General features: G+C 45.5%; 1 protein-coding gene across 1 annotated transcript in view; it reads right to left on the reverse strand.

Moving 5' to 3' along the window:
* Positions 1-13,821, reverse strand: part of LOC110509353 (RING finger protein 122-like) — a 34,497-nt gene extending 20,676 nt beyond the window's left edge. Inside the window, exons 1-4 of the mRNA XM_036967693.1 lie at positions 13,450-13,821; positions 11,916-12,101; positions 4,434-4,479; positions 3,984-4,025 (exon numbers count right to left, since the gene is read on the reverse strand). Of these exons, the coding sequence (XP_036823588.1) occupies positions 3,984-4,025; positions 4,434-4,479; positions 11,916-12,025 (198 nt within the window). The 5' untranslated portion in view covers positions 12,026-12,101; positions 13,450-13,821. The remainder of the gene's footprint in view (positions 1-3,983; positions 4,026-4,433; positions 4,480-11,915; positions 12,102-13,449) is intronic.
* Between the last annotated feature and the right edge of the window lie 6,326 nt (positions 13,822-20,147).

Genomic DNA, 20,147 nt, shown 5'->3' on the forward strand with positions numbered 1-20,147 from the left:
AGAGAAACCAGGGGAGAGAGAGAGAGCGCACGAGAGAGAGAAACCAGGGGAGAGAGAGAGAGCGCGCGAGAGAGTGAACCCAGGGGAGAGAGAGAGAGCGCGAGAGAGAGAAACCAGGGGAGAGAGAGAGAGCAGAGCGCGAGAGAGAGAAACCAGGGGAGAGAGAGAGCGCGCGAGAGAGAGAAACCAGGGGAGAGAGAGAGAGAGTGCGCGAGAGAGAGAAACCAGGGGAGAGAGAGAGAGCGCGCGAGAGAGAGAAACCAGGGGAGAGAGAGAGAGCAGAGCGCGAGAGAGAGAAACCAGGGGAGAGAGAGAGCGCGCGAGAGAGAGAAACCAGGGAAGAGAGAGAGAGAGAGCGTGCGCGCGAGAGAGAGAAACCAGGGGAGAGAGAGAGCGCGCACGAGAGAGAGAAACCAGGGGAGAGAGAGAGCGCGCGCGCGAGAGAGAAACCAGGGGAGAGAGAGAGAGCGCGCGAGAGAGAGAAACCAGGGGAGAGAGAGAGCGCGCGCTCAAGAGAGAAACCAGGGGAGAGAGAGAGCGCGCGAGAGAGAGAAACCAGGGGAGAGAGAGAGAGCGCGCGAGAGAGTGAAACCAGGGGAGAGAGAGAGAGCGCGAGAGAGAGAAACCAGGGGAGAGAGAGAGAGCAGAGCGCGAGAGAGAGAAACCAGGGGAGAGAGAGAGCGCGCGAGAGAGAGAAACCAGGGGAGAGAGAGAGAGAGCGCGCGAGAGAGAGAAACCAGGGGAGAGAGAGAGAGCGCGCGAGAGAGAGAAACCAGGGGAGAGAGAGAGCGCGCGAGAGAGAGAAACCAGGGGAGAGAGAGAGCGGGCGAGAGAGATAAACAAGGGGAGAGAGCGAGCGCGCGCGAGAGAGAAACCAGGGGAGAGAGCGAGCGCGAGAGAGAGAAACCAGGGGGGAGAGAGAGCGCGCGAGAGAGAGAAACCAGGGGAGAGAGAGAGCGCGCGAGAGAGAGAAACCAGGGGAGAGAGAGCGCGCGCGCGAGAGAGAAACCAGGGGAGAGAGAGAAACCAGGGGAGAGAGAGAAACCAGGGGAGAGAGAGCACGCGCGAGAGAGAGAAACCAGGGGAGAGAGAGAAACCAGGGGAGAGAGAGCGCGCGCGCGAGAGAGAAACCAGGAGAGAGAGAGAGAGAGCGCGAGAGAGAGAAACCAGGGGAGAGAGAGAGAGCAGAGCGCGAGAGAGAGAAACCAGGGGAGAGAGAGAGCGCGCGAGAGAGAGAAACCAGGGGAGAGAGAGAGAGCGCGCGAGAGAGAAACCAGGGGAGAGAGAGAGAGCGCGCGAGAGAGAGAAACCAGGGGAGAGAGAGAGAGCGCGCGAGAGAGAAACCAGGGGAGAGAGAGAGAGCGCACGAGAGAGAGAAACCAGGGGAGAGAGAGAGAGCGCGCGAGAGAGTGAACCCAGGGGAGAGAGAGAGAGCGCGAGAGAGAGAAACCAGGGGAGAGAGAGAGAGCAGAGCGCGAGAGAGAGAAACCAGGGGAGAGAGAGAGCGCGCGAGAGAGAGAAACCAGGGGAGAGAGAGAGAGAGTGCGCGAGAGAGAGAAACCAGGGGAGAGAGAGAGAGCGCGCGAGAGAGAGAAACCAGGGGAGAGAGAGAGAGCAGAGCGCGAGAGAGAGAAACCAGGGGAGAGAGAGAGCGCGCGAGAGAGAGAAACCAGGGAAGAGAGAGAGCGCGCGCGAGAGAGAAACCAGGGGAGAGAGAGAAACCAGGGGAGAGAGAGAAACCAGGGGAGAGAGAGCACGCGCGAGAGAGAGAAACCAGGGGAGAGAGAGAAACCAGGGGAGAGAGAGCGCGCGCGCGAGAGAGAAACCAGGGGAGAGAGAGAGAGAGCGCGAGAGAGAGAAACCAGGGGAGAGAGAGAGAGCAGAGCGCGAGAGAGAGAAACCAGGGGAGAGAGAGAGCGCGCGAGAGAGAGAAACCAGGGGAGAGAGAGAGAGCGCGCGAGAGAGAAACCAGGGGAGAGAGAGAGAGCGCACGAGAGAGAGAAACCAGGGGAGAGAGAGAGAGCGCGCGAGAGAGAAACCAGGGGAGAGAGAGAGAGCGCACGAGAGAGAGAAACCAGGGGAGAGAGAGAGAGCGCGCGAGAGAGTGAACCCAGGGGAGAGAGAGAGAGCGCGAGAGAGAGAAACCAGGGGAGAGAGAGAGAGCAGAGCGCGAGAGAGAGAAACCAGGGGAGAGAGAGAGCGCGCGAGAGAGAGAAACCAGGGGAGAGAGAGAGAGAGTGCGCGAGAGAGAGAAACCAGGGGAGAGAGAGAGAGCGCGCGAGAGAGAGAAACCAGGGGAGAGAGAGAGAGCAGAGCGCGAGAGAGAGAAACCAGGGGAGAGAGAGAGCGCGCGAGAGAGAGAAACCAGGGAAGAGAGAGAGAGAGAGCGTGCGCGCGAGAGAGAGAAACCAGGGGAGAGAGAGAGCGCGCACGAGAGAGAGAAACCAGGGGAGAGAGAGAGCGCGCGCGCGAGAGAGAAACCAGGGGAGAGAGAGAGAGCGCGCGAGAGAGAGAAACCAGGGGAGAGAGAGAGCGCGCGCTCAAGAGAGAAACCAGGGGAGAGAGAGAGCGCGCGAGAGAGAGAAACCAGGGGAGAGAGAGAGAGCGCGCGAGAGAGTGAAACCAGGGGAGAGAGAGAGAGCGCGAGAGAGAGAAACCAGGGGAGAGAGAGAGAGCAGAGCGCGAGAGAGAGAAACCAGGGGAGAGAGAGAGCGCGCGAGAGAGAGAAACCAGGGGAGAGAGAGAGCGCGCGAGAGAGAGAAACCAGGGGAGAGAGAGAGAGCGCGCGAGAGAGAGAAACCAGGGGAGAGAGAGAGAGAGAGAGTGCGCGCGAGAGAGAGAAACCAGGGGAGAGAGAGAGAGAGAGAGCGCGCGAGAGAGAGAAACCAGGGGAGAGAGAGAGAGAGCGCGCGAGAGAGAGAAACCAGGGGAGAGAGTGAGAGCAGAGCGCGAGAGAGAGAAACCAGGGGAGAGAGAGAGAGAGAGAGCGCGCGCGAGAGAGAGAAACCAGGGGAGAGAGAGAGAGAGAGAGCGCGCGAGAGAGAGAAACCAGGGGAGAGAGAGAGCGCGCGCGAGAGAGAGAAACCAGGGGAGAGAGAGAGCGCGCGCGCAAGAGAGAAACCAGGGGAGAGAGAGAGAGCGCGCGCTCAAGAGAGAAACCAGGGGAGAGAGAGAGCGCGCGAGAGAGAGAAACCAGGGGAGAGAGAGAGCGGGCGAGAGAGAAACCAGGGGAGAGAGAGCGGGCGAGAGAGAGAAACCAGGGGAGAGAGAGAGAGCGCGAGAGAGAGAAACAAGGGGAGAGAGAGAGCGCGCGCGAGAGAGAAACCAGGGGAGAGAGATAGAGCGCGCGAGAGAGAGAAACCAGGAGAGAGAGAGAGAGAGCGCGAGAGAGATAAACCAGGGGAGAGAAACCAGGGGAGAGAGAGCGCGCGAGAGAGAGAGAGCGCGCGAGAGAGAGAAACCAGGGGAGAGAGAGAGAGCGTGCGAGAGAGAGAAACCAGGGGAGAGAGAGAAACCAGGGGAGAGAGAGAAACCAGGGGAGAGAGAGCGCGCGCGAGAGAGAAACCAGGGTAGAGAGAGTGCGTTAGACAGAGAAACCAGGGGAGAGAGAGAGCGCGCGAGAGAGATAAACCAGGGGAGAGAGAGAGCGCGTTAGAGAGAGAAACCAGGGGAGAGAGAGAGCGCGCGAGAGGGAGAAACCAGGGGAGAGAGAGCGCGCGAGAGAGAGAAACCAGGGGAGAGAGAGAGCGCGCGAGAGAAACCAGGGGAGAGAGAGCGTGCGCGAGAGAAACCAGGGGAGAGAGAGTGCGCGCGTGAGAGAGAGAAACCAGGGGAGAGAGAGAGAGCGCGAGAGAGAGAAACAAGGGGAGAGAGAGAGAGCGCGCGCGAGAGAGAAACCAGGGGAGAGAGAGAGAAGGTGGTTGGAGAGTGTAAAAAAAGTGCACTAAACAGAAGCATAATGGAAAGAAGAATAACAAACTTACCCCGTTTAGATTCAGTTTCTTTGTATCCCCTTTGAATACCACCTGTGAAAAAGCATGGTGATTACCGCTAGAGTTGTGAGACAAACATGGAATGAAACAGGTTTTCTATTCACAAGATGAAGGAGTGTTTAAAAGATCATTGGAATGGTTTTGCTCTCAACACTAGGGGGCCGGAGACACTGTGAGGATTGATGTGGGACGGTCTTCATTGCAGTTACAATATATTTCTGTAATGTATTCCTGAGATTTTAAACAACTCTCCAGGCATTGTGCTTCTGATTATATGGACAGCACGACTGCAAAAAAGGTGACCTGGAAGGCACCCTGAGTTTGTATGCAAACGTGTCATGAAGTAATTGTGTTATACGTGCAGTGTGTTGAACATGACTGACTTATAGAAGACAAGACTTCAGGAACGTGACTTTTTTGTGGTGTTGTGACTTGACTTACCGCTTTGTATCCAAACCTCTCTCGCCGAGCCTGGTGCCTTAGTTTACTGGGAGGGAGGAGAGCAGAAAGAGAGGAGAGACTTTTAGTACAACTGAGTAAAAAGACGGGCAGACAGAGGGACAGACAGTGGTGTCTTCAATGCACCTGTCTGTAGGCACCCTAGAGGTACATAAGCTGAAACGATTGGCCCTAGTCAAAATTGTATTTTTACTTTTAAAGTGCACTGATCGCCATATAATAATTCTGTGTAAAAATAACCATATACGGTAGCACGTTTTCACCAAACAGATGTAGTAAAGGGACTCGTGCCCGCTGTGCCCACTCAGTTTCAATGGGCATAATGCCTCTGCTTTCCTCTCCTCTCTGCCACTTTGAAAGGACCACATTGTGGAGCAAAATACCCCAGACACAGTGCTGTGTTGTTCACACTGAACACAATCTCACTTCATTAAGGCTCAATAACTCTTCAGACCCAGAGCAGTCTCCAGTTACCACTGTCGTATGTCCTCTTTGTCACAACACAGATGAAAACAATAGACATTTATGTCTTAAAATGTGCATGTGTGTGTTTTGTTTGTGTGAGTGTGTGTGAATGTGCATTTGTCTACTGTGTGTGTTTGTATAAGTGTGTGTAGGGCCCTATTAAATCAGTTTTATTTTTTGCCTGATTCCGTTGAGTTTTTCCCCAAATTCTGTTTTCTCCATTTAGTTATTTCAGGTTTCCATTTTCCAGTTTTTCTTTGGGTTTTGCTCTCAAATTCCCACTTTTTAAAACCATCCAATTGAGTTGTTTTGTGAGTCCACAACAATGCTTAAACCACATCAGGAGACCACTTTTTGAGGGCTGGGATAAATAGAGAAATTGAGATTTTTGTGTATAGTTACCCTTTAATTGCAGTGTGCAATTAGCAAAAGTCTAGTGTGTTTTTTTTTTGTGATGGTAGAGTTTGCAAAACAAATACCCACTGGATTGATGCAAATAATAATGTTATAATTCTGCCAGGTAAGCATAGGTTACTTTGTAGTTAACAATTGATTTAGAAGGTTTTTGGGAAAGGCACATTTCTATCTACCAGAAGACTTTTCATTAGCATCATTGCTAAAGGCTACACAATGTGGTAGACACCGCACATTCACAGACCAGAGCAATTCTCATTGACTCTTCAGAAAGTTGCAGGAAATACAAATCACTATTTATAGTCTTATGATAAACTTGGGCAAATTAATTCATTTTCAATACATTTAGTTGAAGCCTTACTAAGTTCAATACATTTTTGAATATTGTTGAATTCCGTTTTAATGTCAGGATTCCGTGATCCAGTCCGCGTTCTCTGCATCGCGGATTTTATAGGGCCCTATGTGTGGGAGGTTCAGGATAGGAGGAGGACCCTACGTTTACTTCCAACCGTGGGGCTGCTGCCTGAGGCCTTAAATAGACTCAGGGACAAACCAGGCTGATAATCATCTGCAGCTGATTGTTTGAGTTGGGAAATACTTAAGGACAGAGGAAACAGAGGGACGGGTGAGGAGTCCCCCATGAAAACAATAGCCTGGACCCGATTCTAAAGAGCTTTTTAGAGAAGCCTTAGTCACAGTAACAGTAATAACAGTCACACACACACACTCATGCAAACACATTTCGGACATTTCAAGATCCATGGGGATCTACACTGAACAAAAATATAAACGCAACATGTAACAATATAAGGAAATCTATGGATTTCACATGACTGGGAATACAGATTTTGTTGGTCACAGATACCTTTAAAAAAAAGGTAGTGGCATGGATCAGAAAACCAGTCAGTATCTGGTGTGACCACCATTTGACTCATGCAGCGCGACACATCCCCTTTGCATAGAGTTGATCAGGCTGTTGATTGTGGCCTGTGGAATGTTTCCCCACTCCTCTTCAATGGCTGTGCAAAGTTGTTGCATATTGGTGGGAACTGGAACACACTGTCGTACATGTGGATCAAGAGCATCCCAAACGTGCTCAATGGGTGACATGTCTGATGAGTAAACAGGCCATGGAAGAACTGGGACATTTTCAGCTTCGAGAAATTGTGTAGAGATCCTTGCAACATGGGCCTGTGCATTTATCATGCTGAAACATGAGGTGATGGCGGTGGATGAATGGCACGACAATGGGCCTCAGGGTCTCATCACGGTATCTCTATGCATTCAAATTGTCATCAATAAAATGCAATTGTGCTCGTTGTCCATAGCTTATGTCTGCCCATACCATAACCCCACCACCACCATGGGGCACTCTGTTCACAACATTGACATCAGCAAACCCCTCGCTCAAACGATGCCATACACACTGTCTGCCATCTGCCTGGTACAGTTGAAACCCGGATTCATCCATGAAGAGCACACTTCTCCAGTGTGACAATGGTCATCAAAGGTGAGCATTTACCCACTGAAGTCGGTTACAACGCCGAACTGCAGTCAGGTTAAGACCCTGGTGAGGATGACGAGCATGCAAATTAGCTTCCGTACGATGGTTTCTGACAGTTTGTGCAGAAATTATTTGATTGTGCAAACCTACAGTTTCATCCGCTGTCCGGGTGGCTGGTCTCAGACAATCCTGCAGTGAAGAAGCCTGATGTGGTCTGAGGTTGTGAGGCCGATTAGATGTACTGCCAAATTCTCTAAAACAACGTTGGAAGTGGCTTATGGTAGAGAACTGAACAACCAATTATCTGGCAACAGCTCTGGTGAACATTCCTGCAGTCAGCATGCCAATTGCACGCTCCCTCAAAACTTGAGACATCTGTTGCATTGTGTTGTGACAAAACTGCACATTTTAGAGTGGTCTATTATTGTCCCCAGCACAAGGTGCACCTGTGTAATGATCATGCTGTTTAATCAGTTTCTTGATATGCCACACCTGTCAGATGGATGGATTTGATAACAAAACGATACCACGGTAAAGAAAGTAGGCATATCAGCCAAAGTCACACAATGGCACTTGATCCAGAATGAGAAACTCAGCTACTGCTCTATTCAATCACTGGGCATCTTTTGAGTTCAATTTCATTACGATTCACTGATGTGGTCATCCTGTCTGGGTTGGCGCCCCCCCTTGGGTTGTGCCATGGCGGAGATCTTTGTGGGCTATACTCAGCCTTGTCTCAGGATGGTAAGTTGGTGGTTGAAGATATCCCTCTAGTGGTGTGGGGTCTGTGCTTTGGCAAAGTGGGTGGGGTTATATCCTTCCTGTTTGGCCCTGTCTGGGGGTGTCCTCCGATGGGGCCACAGTGTCTCCTGACCCCTCCTGTCTCAGCCTCCAGTATTTATGCTGCAGTAGTTTATGTGTCGGGGGGCTAGGGTCAGTTTGTTATATCTGGAGTACTTCTCCTGTCCTATTCGGTGTCCTGTGTGAATCTAAGTGTGCGTTCTCTAATTCTCTCCTCTCTTTCTTTCTCTCTCTCGGCGGACCTGAGCCCTAGGACCATGCCCCAGGACTACCTGACATGATGACTCCTTGCTGTCCCCAGTCCACCTGACCGTGCTGCTGCTCCAGTTTCAACTGTTCTGCCTTATTATTATTCGACCATGCTGGTCATTATGGCCATGTTCTGTTATAATCTCCACCCGGCACAGCCAGAAGAGGACTGGCCACCCCACATAGCCTGGTTCCTCTCTAGGTTTCTTCCTAGGTTTTGGCCTTTCTAGGGAGTTTTTCCTAGCCACCGTGCTTCTACACCTGCATTGCTTGCTGTTTGGGGTTTTGGCTGGGTTTCTGTACAGCACTTTGAGATATCAGCTGATGTACGAAGGGCTATATAAATACATTTGATTTGATTACGTTTGAAATGTTTTACATCAGCATTTTTTGATCGTCAGTATTTATGCTTCAATGCATACTGCATACTTTAATTAACCAATTATTCAATCATGTTATCAATTTGAATTTGTCTTTACCAATCAAACGACATAACAACATAATGATTATAGTGTATTTGAATGGTAAATCTCTATTGATAAACTGGTAAAATCAAGATGTACCCTAGGCCTATTCCACCTCAAAACGCACAAGAAAGAGCATTTTGGCACCCACCGTCTCATATTGTTCTGAAATAATTTCTGTAGTTAGAAACTGATAAGATTATCATTCCTGAAACATTGTTTTGTTTAAATAGAATTTGATCTCTGATAAATTAAGCTAATTGTTTGCACCCCAATTGGAAATTTGAATTTATAAGATTTATATATCAAAAGTGTTGGAAAAACTTGTCAATAATCAACTGACTGGCTTTCTTGATGTCTATAGTATTCTCTCGGGTATGCAAACCAGTTTCCGCTGAGGATAAGGATGGGTCACTGCAACCTTAAAGGTCCTCAATGATGTCACCATTGCCCTTGATTCTAAGCAATATTGTGCTGCTATTTTTATTGACTTGGCCAAAGCTTTTGATACGGTAGACCATTCCATTCTTGTGGGTCGGGCTAAGGAGTATTGGTGTCTCTGAGGGGTCTTCGTGCTGGTTTGCTAATTACCTCTCTCAAAGAATGCAGTCAGAAAATCAGCTGTCTCAGCCACTGCCTATCAGCAAGGGAGTACCCCAAGGCTCGATCCTAGGCCCCACACCCTTCTCAATTTACATCAACAACATAGCTCAGGCAGTAGGAAGCTCTCTCATCCATTTATATGCAGATGATACAGTCTTATACTCAGCTGGCCCCTCCTTGGATTTTGTGTTAAATGCTCTACAACAAAGCTTTCTTAGTGTCAAACAAGATTTCTCTAATCTTAACCTTGTTCTGAAAACCTCCAAAACAAAGGTCATGTGGTTTGGTAAAAAGAACTTGAGGTAGTCACCTCATACAAGTACTTGGGAGTATGGCTAGACGGTGCACTGTCGTTCTCTCAGCACATATCAAAGCTGCAGGCTAAAGTTAAATCTAGACTTGGTTTCCTCTATCGTAATCGCTCCTCTTTCACCCCATCTGCCAAACTAACCCTGATTCAGATGACCATCCTGCCCATGTTAGATTACGGAGACATAATTTATAGATCGGCAGGTAAGGGTTCTCTCGAGCGGCTAGATGTTCTTTACCGTTCTTTACCATTCGGCCACCAATGCTCCTTATAGGACACATCCCTGCACTCTATACTCCTCTGTAAACTGGTAATCTCTGCATACCTGTCGCAAGACCCACTGGTTGATGCTTATTTATAAAACCTTCTTAGGCTGAGATATCTACTGCAGCCCACATCCTTCTGCCAGTCACATAAAGGTTCCCAAAGCAAACACATCCCTGGGTCGCTCCTCTTTTCAGTTCGCTGCAGCTAGCGACTGGAACGAGCTGCAACAAACACTCAAACCCGACAGTTTTATCTCAATCTCTTCATTCAAAGACTCAATCATGGATACTCTTACTGACAGTTGTGGCTGCTTTGTGTGATGTATTGTTGTCTCTACCTTCTTGCCCTTTGTGCTGCTGTCTGTGCCCAATAATGTTTGTACCCTGTTTTGTGTTGCTACCATGTTGTGTTGCTACCATGTTGTTGTTATGTTGTGTTGCTACCATGCTGTGTTGTCATGTGTTTCTGCCTTGCAATGTTGTTGTCTTTATGTAGCGTTGTGTTGTCTCTCTTGTTGTGATGTGTGTTTTGTCCTATATTTATATTGTACAGTCATGGCCAAAAGTTTTTAGAATGACACAAATATTAATTTTCACAAAGTCTGCTGACTCAGTTTGTATGATGGCAATAGGCATATACTCCAGAATGTTATGAAGAGTGATCAGATGAATTGCGATTAATTGCAAAGTCCCTCTTTACCATGCAAATGAACTGAATCCCCCACAAAATATTCCACTGCATTTCAGCCCTGCCACAAAAGGACCAGCTGACATCATGTCAGTGATTGTCTCGTTAACACAGGTATGAGTATTGACGAGGACAAGGCTGGAGATCACTTTGTCATGCTGACGGAGTTCGAATAACAGACTGGAAGCTTCAAAAGGAGGGTGGTGCTTGGAATCATTGTTCTTCCTCTGTCAACGATGGTTTCCTGCAAGGAAACACGTGCCATCATCATTGCTTTGCACAAAAAGGGCTTCACAGGCAAGGATATTGCTGCCAGTATGATTGCACCTAAATCAACCATTTATCAGATCATCAAGAACTTCAAGGAGAGCGGTTCAATTGTTGTGAAAAAGGCTTCAGGGCGCTCAAGAAAGTCCAGCAAGCGCCAGTACCGGGGCACCACCAGCACAGAGCTTGCTCAGGAATGGCAGCAGGCAGGTGTGAGTGCATCAGCACGCACAGTGAGGCGAAGACTTTTGGAGGATGGCCTGGTGTCAAGAAGGGCAGCAAAGAAGCCACTTCTCTCCAGGAAAAACATCAGGGACAGACTGATATTCTGCAAAAGGTACAGGGATTGGACTGCTGAGGACTGGGGTGAAGTAATTTTCTCTGATGAATCCCCTTTCCGATTGTTTGGGGCATCCGGAAAAATGCTTGTCTGGAGAAGACAAGGTGAGCGCTACCATCAGTCCTGTGTCATGCCAACAGTAAAGCATCCTGAGACCATTCATGTGTGGGGTTGCTTCTCAGCCAAGGGAGTGGGCTCACTCACAATTTTGCCTAAGAACACAGCCATGAATAAAGAATGGTACCAACACATCCTCCGAGAGCAACTTCTCCCAATCATCCAGGAACAGTTTGGTGATGAACAATGCCTTTTCCAGCATGATGGAGCACCTTGCCACAAGGCAAAAGTGATAATCCCATTGAGAACTTGTGGTCAATCCTCAAGAAGTGGGTGGACAAATGAAAACCCACAAATTCTGACAAACTCCAAGCATTGATTATGCAAGAATAGGCTGCCATCAGTCAGGATGTGGCCCAGAAGTTAATTGACAGCATGCCAGGGCGGATTGCAGAGGTCTTGAAAAAGAAGGGTCAACACTGCAAATACTCTTTGCATCAACTTCATGTAATTGTCAATAAAGGCCTTTGACACTTGTGAAATGCTTGTAATTATACTTCAGTATTCCATAGTAACATCTGACAAAAATATCTAAAGACACTGAAGCAGCAAACTTTGTGGGAATTAATATTTGTGTCATTCTCAAAACTTTTGGCCACGACTGTATTTATTTTTTATATTTAATCCCAGGTCCCCGTCCCCGCAGGAGGCCTTTTGCCTTTTGCTAGGCCATCATTGTAAATAAGAATTTGTTCCTAACTGACTTGCCTAGTTAAATAAAACAAATAAAAATATAGTCTTCCATAAATACAGTACCTAACATTCGATTTGGACCTTCATTCCTCCTAACAATGAGTAAGACATGAGGAATCCAATAAAAGTATCAAAAGCCACCCACACCCCATGCCTATCTCACACCAACAACCAGTATCAACCGTTTTTCACATTTTAGTATAAAAAAGGAATGGAAGTTTCGGTATACCGTGCAACACTAGCAGACAGACAGATAGATAAATAGATGGAGGGATATGTTTACCTGATGAAGTAGCAGCAGAAGATGAGACTGAGGACGAAGACGAAGACTCCGGTCCCGAAGATGACCATGTAGATGTTAAGAGGAAGGTCCTGGAACGCCACGGCAGACATGATCCCTAGCTTCTAGCCCCCGACCTGCTGTGACCTCTGATCTTTCCCCTCTGACAGTGAACCAGACACACACACCCTGGAGGGAGACACACACAAACATTCAATAATTTCAGAAAAGCGTGCACGTTAAGAATGTTGATTACAAAAAAAGAATGCAAGCACGGAAACAAAAGCACGGCACTCACGCCAGAATAACACAACACATACACACGGTAACACATTAACAGTAAGATAGTAAGATTGTGGGTGAGGGATAAGACAACAGGCGCTGACAAAGCAGGAAGTGATGCAGTCTGTGGTGAGACATACTGTAGCTCAGGTGCTGTGAAGCTGGCAGGATATGAAGTTGCCAATAGACACTGATCTAAGGGCAGTTTGTATCTAATGTTAGGTGGGATTGGGGGAGGTGAGCTGATCCAAAACTGTGACTATTGTCTATGTAACAGTATTGCTTCCTTCCCTCTCCTCGCCCCAACCTGGGCTCGAACCAGGCACTCTGCACACATCGACAACAGCCACCCACAAAGCACCCACGCTATTAGCGCGCACCACTGCTAACTAGCTAGCCATTTCACATCGGTTACATCTATAGGGGCTTACTGATGCCCTAGTCTTCTGATGTAGACTGTACAGCATGAATACAGAATTGCTGTATTTTCAGGCCCTGGTCCAAGTACAACAACCTGCTCACATGCGTACACACACGGCATGCACACGGTACACACTGCCCTAGGTAAGCCCTTGCCTACAGACTGTTTATATTCCTAAACTCTATTGGTCAAGCAGCACATGTTCAGTTTATTGGCTGAGAGAACAGAGATCACACTGCAGGTGTGTGTGTGTGCGCAGTGTGTGTGCTTGTGCGTGCACTCTGAAGCACAGATGTTGGTGTGGGTCACTGTTAGAAGAGCCACTGGATATGAGAATGTGATTTCCAAACACTTAATCCACTTTTTTCCCAAGAGAATTTGAAGGCAAATATATAAGTGTGTGTAATATAAAGTATAGAATCAATAAGTTTACTCTTGTCTGTTGTCTCAATTTACCGATATCAAGAACTGTTTGCGCACAAAAGAGAAGTTGCGCACACTGCATACTTACAGTGACGTAAAGTCACCAAGGGACAATGACATTCCATTACTGACGATCATATCATTTATTTTCACCGGAGGATATGTGTCGTCAAAATGTCCAATGTGTTAGTAATAGAAACGATTCTATAAAGTGATGCAAGTAGACCTGGTGTTAGGAGCGAAATTTGCGCATATCATACAATAAAATAAAAAAGTCACATAGTGGTGTCAGCTCATAACTTGTTCTTGCAAAACCATCAAAACAATGCAATATCACACAGTGGTAAAGTTAATATTTTGAAAAACAAGAAACGTTAACAGAAACAAATGTGTTATGCGTAAAATTATTACCGTTATAACGAAGAAGGCTCACAGACTGCCCCTCGATGGTAGAACATGTTGATTCTTCATAAACACCCGTGGTTCGTCGTGAATGGATGCGGCTCACAGCTGGACTATACATTCTTCATTCGGTAGGAATTTCTCTCTCTCTCTCTATGGTCCTTCTTTTCCAATGTCCCAACCAAAACAGACATAAAGATGAAAATTTTGCCTTGAGGTATACTGCCACTTTTAAAAAAGACAAAGAAAAAAGTTGACATAGAGATGCAAAAGGAGTCGACCGTGGCTCGTACCTTACCACATCTGTAGGCAATTTTACTTCTTGATTCTACGTCTGTTGTTATTTTCGTAACGCGAAAGTCCTGCCTTGGTATTGTCATACACAACATTAATGTTACAGCTAATTTCGTGAAGGAAGCCTATTCATTTAAGGATCCGCCCCTTTCTTTTTCCAATTTTCGCCTAAAACGACATACTCAAATCTAGCTAACATTCGATCTGGTAAAATATATATTTTTTTGTACCATCATCTTTGAAATGCATGAGAAAGACCAATATGTGATTTAGGAATCCAGGCGCAATGTAGATTTTGGCCACTAGATGGCAGCAGTGTATGGGCAATGTTTTACACTGATTCAATGAACCATTGCATTTGTTAAAAATGTTGTCTCAAGACTGCCCAAATGTGCCTAATTGGTTTATGAATAACATTTCAAGTTCACAACTGTGCACTCTCCTCAAATAACAGCATGGTATTCTTTCACTGTAATAGCTACTGTAAATTGGACAGTGCAGTTAGATGAACAATTTAAGCTTTCTGCTAATATCTTTGTCCTGGGAAATGTTCTTGTTACTTACAACCTCATGCTAATCGCATTAACCTACGTTAGTTCAACCCACCAACCTTGTAGGTATAAAGGTATAAAGTGGAAACAATTCATTTTTCCTCGCCTTCTCTCATCGAGCCAATTTGAGTTGAAAAGAATTGTACCAAAATAAAATGTAAATGTATAAACATTATTTAAAGCGAAAGTGTAGTAATGCAAGTTTTTTTTTTAAAGGTAAACAAAATATATTGAATGTATGATAATATGAAGAATTCAAACCTATTTAAAATGGTTTTGAAATCATTCAGTTCAAATCATTCAGTTGATGCTTGCATATACACCTTACCTGTTGCAAATACACCTTCTGAAACAGCAGAGACACACACACAGGTACAGGTACACGTATACACATACGGGCGCTAGCACACACACTCTACACATGTACATTGTAATATTGTTGTATAGTGGTATCATACATTTTGTGTATCGCAGTGTTTGACGGTGTATGACAGATATGACAGTGTTTGCTGTTTTATATTTTGTTTTGTGTGTATTATAAGTGTCTTAATGTGTATGGACCCCAGGAAGAAGATAGCAGCTAATGGGGATCCCTAATAAAATATCAATACAAATACAAATAGGGTGTGTGGTCCTCCCACTACGACTCGGGAAACCATGCAGTTTATTAGGGTGCCGATGAAAGAAGTTATGATGAACTTCACAGGGTGTGAATGTGCCAGGTGTACGGTGTTTCCTCAGACACCTTGGTGCGGCTGGCTTCCGGGTTAAGCGGGCATTGCGTCAAGAAGCAGTGCGGCTTGGCTGGGTTGTGTTTCGGAGGACGCACAGCTCTCGACCTTCGCCTCTCCCGAGTCAGTACGGGAGTTGCAGCGATGAGACAAGACTGTAACTACCAATTGGATACCATGAAATTAGGGAGAAAAAGGGGTGAAATTAAAGAAGTTAAATTAAAACAAAATAACAAAAGAAAGTGCACGGTGATCAGCTTTCCAATAAATATTGAGGGTCTCATGAGGATCGATGCTTGACTACCGTTTGACAAATAAAAATATTCTCGCTCTTATCCGTATCATGTAGATGAATCAACTAGCACAAAATACTCACACAACTGTGTCTGTGAGCTGTTGGCTAGAACTCATGTGCAAAAACCAGACTAGGCACATTTGCTATTTAATGCAACCGTTTTTGTGACAAAACTATCGATAGAGGTGAAACTGTGATGGAAACACATTGAACTTTAGATTTTTATTCGATACACTATACAAATATGGTGTGTGGTCCTCCCACTACGACTTGGGAAACTCTGCACGGCAAGCAGTACCAGTTCGCCAAGTATAGGTCCAAAAGGCTCCTTAACAGCTTCTACCCCCAAGCCATAAGACTGCTGAACAATTAATAAAATGACCACCCGGGCTATTTACATTGACACCCCCCCACCCCTACGTGTACACTGCCGCTACCTACGTGTACAAGTTACCTCGACTAACATGTACCCCCGGACATTGACTCGGTACTGGCACCCCATGCATATACCCTCGTTATTGTTATTTTGTTGTGTTACTTTTTATTACATTTTTTACTTTAGTTTATTTTAGTCTATTTATTGAACTGTATTGTTGGGTAAGGGCTTGTAATTAAGCATTTACTAATCATTTGTTAAACCTGCACTGCATGACAATGTGTCAGTTTTATTTCAGGGTGGGATGGATGTGTCCCGGGGGGGGGGTCTTATTTTAGTATATTTAAACAATTAGAACATCCACAAGCAAGGTTCTGGGTAGACAACTTGTTTCATGAAACTGTTCCCTTAAATTTTGACCATTTTTATTTTGTAACTCGATGTCCAGGTTTAGAGACCCCAGTATTTCTTCTAGAGTTGAATACCATATCCCTAAAACCCCACTTCTCATTCTTTTGTCGCTCCCATAGGGCGACTCACAATTGGCCCAAAGTCGTCCGGATTAGGGTTTGGCCGGGGTAGGTCGTCATTGTAAATAAGAATTTGTTTTTAACTTTTTTAACTGATTTGCCTAGTTAAATTTTAAAAAATAATGGCGTAGCATCAACAAATGCTCTGAGATTTTGTAGCTGGGGTAATTAGTGACTACTCAACAAAGTTGGTACATTTGTGACTGTGGATTGAAGATAACTCAATCGCATTTGAGCAACAATAGCTAGGTTTCCATCCAATTGGCAACAGATTTTCATAAGAATATATTTTTTAAACGTGTGGAAACCCAGTGTACCAATATTGATTTTGTAGCTGTGTATTTTCATGCACATTTTCCCACAAGTGGCGTTTCCAAACTGTCTTTTTCTGTGTGTGAAGACTGTATTGCACACGAAAGTTGTCATGTACTGAAAACAAATCAAGTTCAATGTATTTCCATTGCATGTTCAACTCTACCGATAGTTTTGTCACAAAAACTGTTAAATTAAAATGTGCCCATTCTGGTCTTGATGTAACAGTATAACTTTAGACCATCCCCTCGCCCATACCCGGGCGCGAACCAGGGACCCTCTTGCACACATCAACAACAGTCACCCACGAAGCATCGTTACCCATCGCTCCACAAAAGCAGCAGCTATTGCAGAGCAAGGGGAATCACTACTTCAAGGTCTCAGAGCAAGTGATGTCACCGATTGAAACGCTATTTAGCGCGCACCACCGCTAACTAGCTAGCCGTTTCACATCCGTTACATTGACACATGTGCTCTAGCCAACAGTTGGCAGATAGAATGCGGGAATGCTGTGCAGGTAGGCTAGTCTACATAATGAGAGTATTATGGATAAGAACGAGAATGTTTTTATTTGTCAAACAGCAGTCAAGCATTGATCACCATGTCACCAGAATCAAACCCTCAATATTTTTTGGAAATGCGCAATCCCAGGTGAAGCAGTAGACAGATGCGCAGTGACTTCAGAGAAAACCCACTACAGGCTACCCCACCTCTGCATTCGAGTGTATCTTCTCTTGATGTAGATTCGGATACTAGCTATGATTCCCAAGGGAGTGGATATTTTTTAGGACTCAAGCGACGGGGAAGAGGAAACCCTCAATGGCCCAAGAGGGCTCAGCAGAACCGTGGACATGGACAAAGTGTCGTAGGGGCAAGAAGAACAGAGCAAGGCCGCTATTGGACATGCAGTCAGAATGCTTCTTCATGTCCCATAAGCACTTCACGTGAGCTGGCCTTGAGTAAAGACTTGTCTTTCGTCCCCAATGCATCATATAATGACTTTGACACAACAACAATACAGTTTCAAAATGTATTTCGTACATTGAGACTTCTTCTGCTTATTCTGCTCCATTATTGATAAGAGTCCAAATGTGGATGTGTAAGTAGGGGTGATAAGGCTATGGGTGACACAATAGAGACAATTTAACAACAACACTTTCTATCAGCAACTGTCATGTGACCCCACACCACTGTTATAAGATAAGATTCACTGCAAACTGAAGTCTTGTTGAAAGTCGAGACATTAAAGCAAAAATAATATAAGTTCATGAAAGCAGACAATCCAATCACGAGTGTTATCCAGCCCTTACCGAAAATTCACAAACAATTGGATAAGCCACCAGGAAGACATATTGTGGCCTCAATTGGCTTATTGACTGAAAAGATTTCAACTTTCTTAGATTTCTTTATAAAATCCAGTTTGGTGTCACTACCTGCATACGTACGCAATTCTATGGATATGATGAACACTCTTAAGACAATGCATAATATTAACGGGGAGATGCTTATGGCTTGCTTTCATGTTGAATCCCTGTATAAAAACATTCCCCACCGGGGAGGCCTCGAAGGCACACTGTCTTCGTCAACAACTCACTAGCACTAACTGTATTGTTCAACTTGCTGAGATTGTTCTGACAAAGAATTTTATCATGTTTGAAAATTACATTTTCAGTCAACAGAAGGGAACTGCTATCGGTATTAAAATGGCACCGAATTACGCCAATCTGTATGTGGGTTGAGAAGAAGATGATTTTCAGCCCTAACAACTCATTCTTGTGCCATATCAAGCTCTGGAAACACTTTATTGATGACATATTCCTTCTATTCCAGGGCACAGCAGAGGAACTTCATCAGTTCCACTCCTTCATCAACACAAGCTGTAAATATCTGAAATTCACCCTCACCTTTGATGCGCATTAAACACATTTTCTGGACATTTTGATAAAAAGGGAGGGGGTGGCTTTAGCACAGACCTATACAGGAAGCCGACAGACAGGAATTCCCTGTTACGCGGAAATAGCTTCCACCCTACACCCCTGAAAAAGAGCCTCCCTAACAGCCAATACAGTCGCATATGCAAGATCTGTAGCACACAGAATGACTATGAAAAACAAGCTGGATCATTACAAAAATATAACCCAGGATGACAGCCTTACGCCCAAACCACCCTGCCTCCCTGACCAACGAGTGCCATGCTTCCTTCAATACTCCCCACTTACCAAACAGATCAACCATATCATTAAAAAACACTGCCACATCTTCCATACCCTCAAGAGCATCAGCCCAGTCTCATAGATACTAAAATAGGTATGATATCTTTCTTTTGGTATGGTAAGACATAAGACAGAAGGTTACTTAAGGCAAAAACTTAAGGAGGTTGGGTAGGCGTATAATACCAACATCTAGCAACCCAATGGTTGCGTGTTCTAATCTCTTCACGGACAACTTTAGCTAATTAGCAACTTTTCAACTACTTACTACTTTAACTAAAAACATTGTATTTGTAACAAAACACCCACTAAACCCTAAACCTCAACTAAATATTGTAATAAATAATGTGGAAATTGAGCAAGTTGAGATGACTGCTTAGAGTAACACTAGATTGTAAAGTCTCATGGTCAAAACATATTGATGCAGTAGTAGCTAAGATGGGGAGAAGTCTGTCTATAATAAATAAAGCGATGCTCTTCCTTCTTAACAACACTATCAACAAGGCAGGTCCTACAGGCCCTAGTTGTCGCACCTTGACTACTGTTTAGTCGTGTGGTCAGGTGCCACAAAAAATGACTTTGCAATTGGCTCAAAACAGGGCAGCACGGCTGGCCCTTGGACGTACACAGAGAGCTAATATTAATAATATGCATGTCAATCTCTCCTGGCTGAAAGTGGAGGAGAGATTGACTTCATCACTACTTTTATTTATGACAAGTATTGACATGGTGAATGCACCATCTGGCACACATCTTGGACACCCATGCATACCACACAAGAGGTCTCTTCACAGTCCCAAAGTCCAGAACAGACTATGGGAGGCACACGGTACCACATAGAGCCATGACTACATGGAACTCTGTTCCACATCTAGTAACAAGCAGTGCAATTAGATTAAAAAAACAGATAAAAAAACACAGCGGAGACTGTGAAAAAACACAAACATTGGCACAGACACATGCATACACACACACACACACACACATACAATAACATACGCACTGCACATACCCATGGATTTAGTACTGTAGATATGTGGTACTGGTGGAGAAGGGGCCTGAGGGCACACAGTGTGTTGTGAAATCTGTGAATGTATTGTATTGTTTTAAAATGGTATAAACTGCCTTAATTTTGCTGGACCCCAGGAAGAGTAGCTGCTGCTTTTACCCTTCCCCTAACCCTTTTAACAAACCCTTCCCCTAACCTTAACCCCTAACCCCTAGCCTAGCTAACATTAACCAGGTAGCTAACGTTAGCGTTAGACACCTAGCTAACATTAGCAACAGCAAATTGGAATTTGTAATATATCATACATTTAGCAAATTCGTAACATATTGCACATTTTGAAAATTCTGAACTTATTTACTTTTGCAAATTTGTAACATCATAGTTCTCAGTTCTCACACA

This window comes from Oncorhynchus mykiss, chromosome Y (genome assembly GCF_013265735.2).
Source record: "Oncorhynchus mykiss isolate Arlee chromosome Y, USDA_OmykA_1.1, whole genome shotgun sequence".
Classification (NCBI taxonomy): Eukaryota; Metazoa; Chordata; class Actinopteri; order Salmoniformes; family Salmonidae; genus Oncorhynchus; species Oncorhynchus mykiss.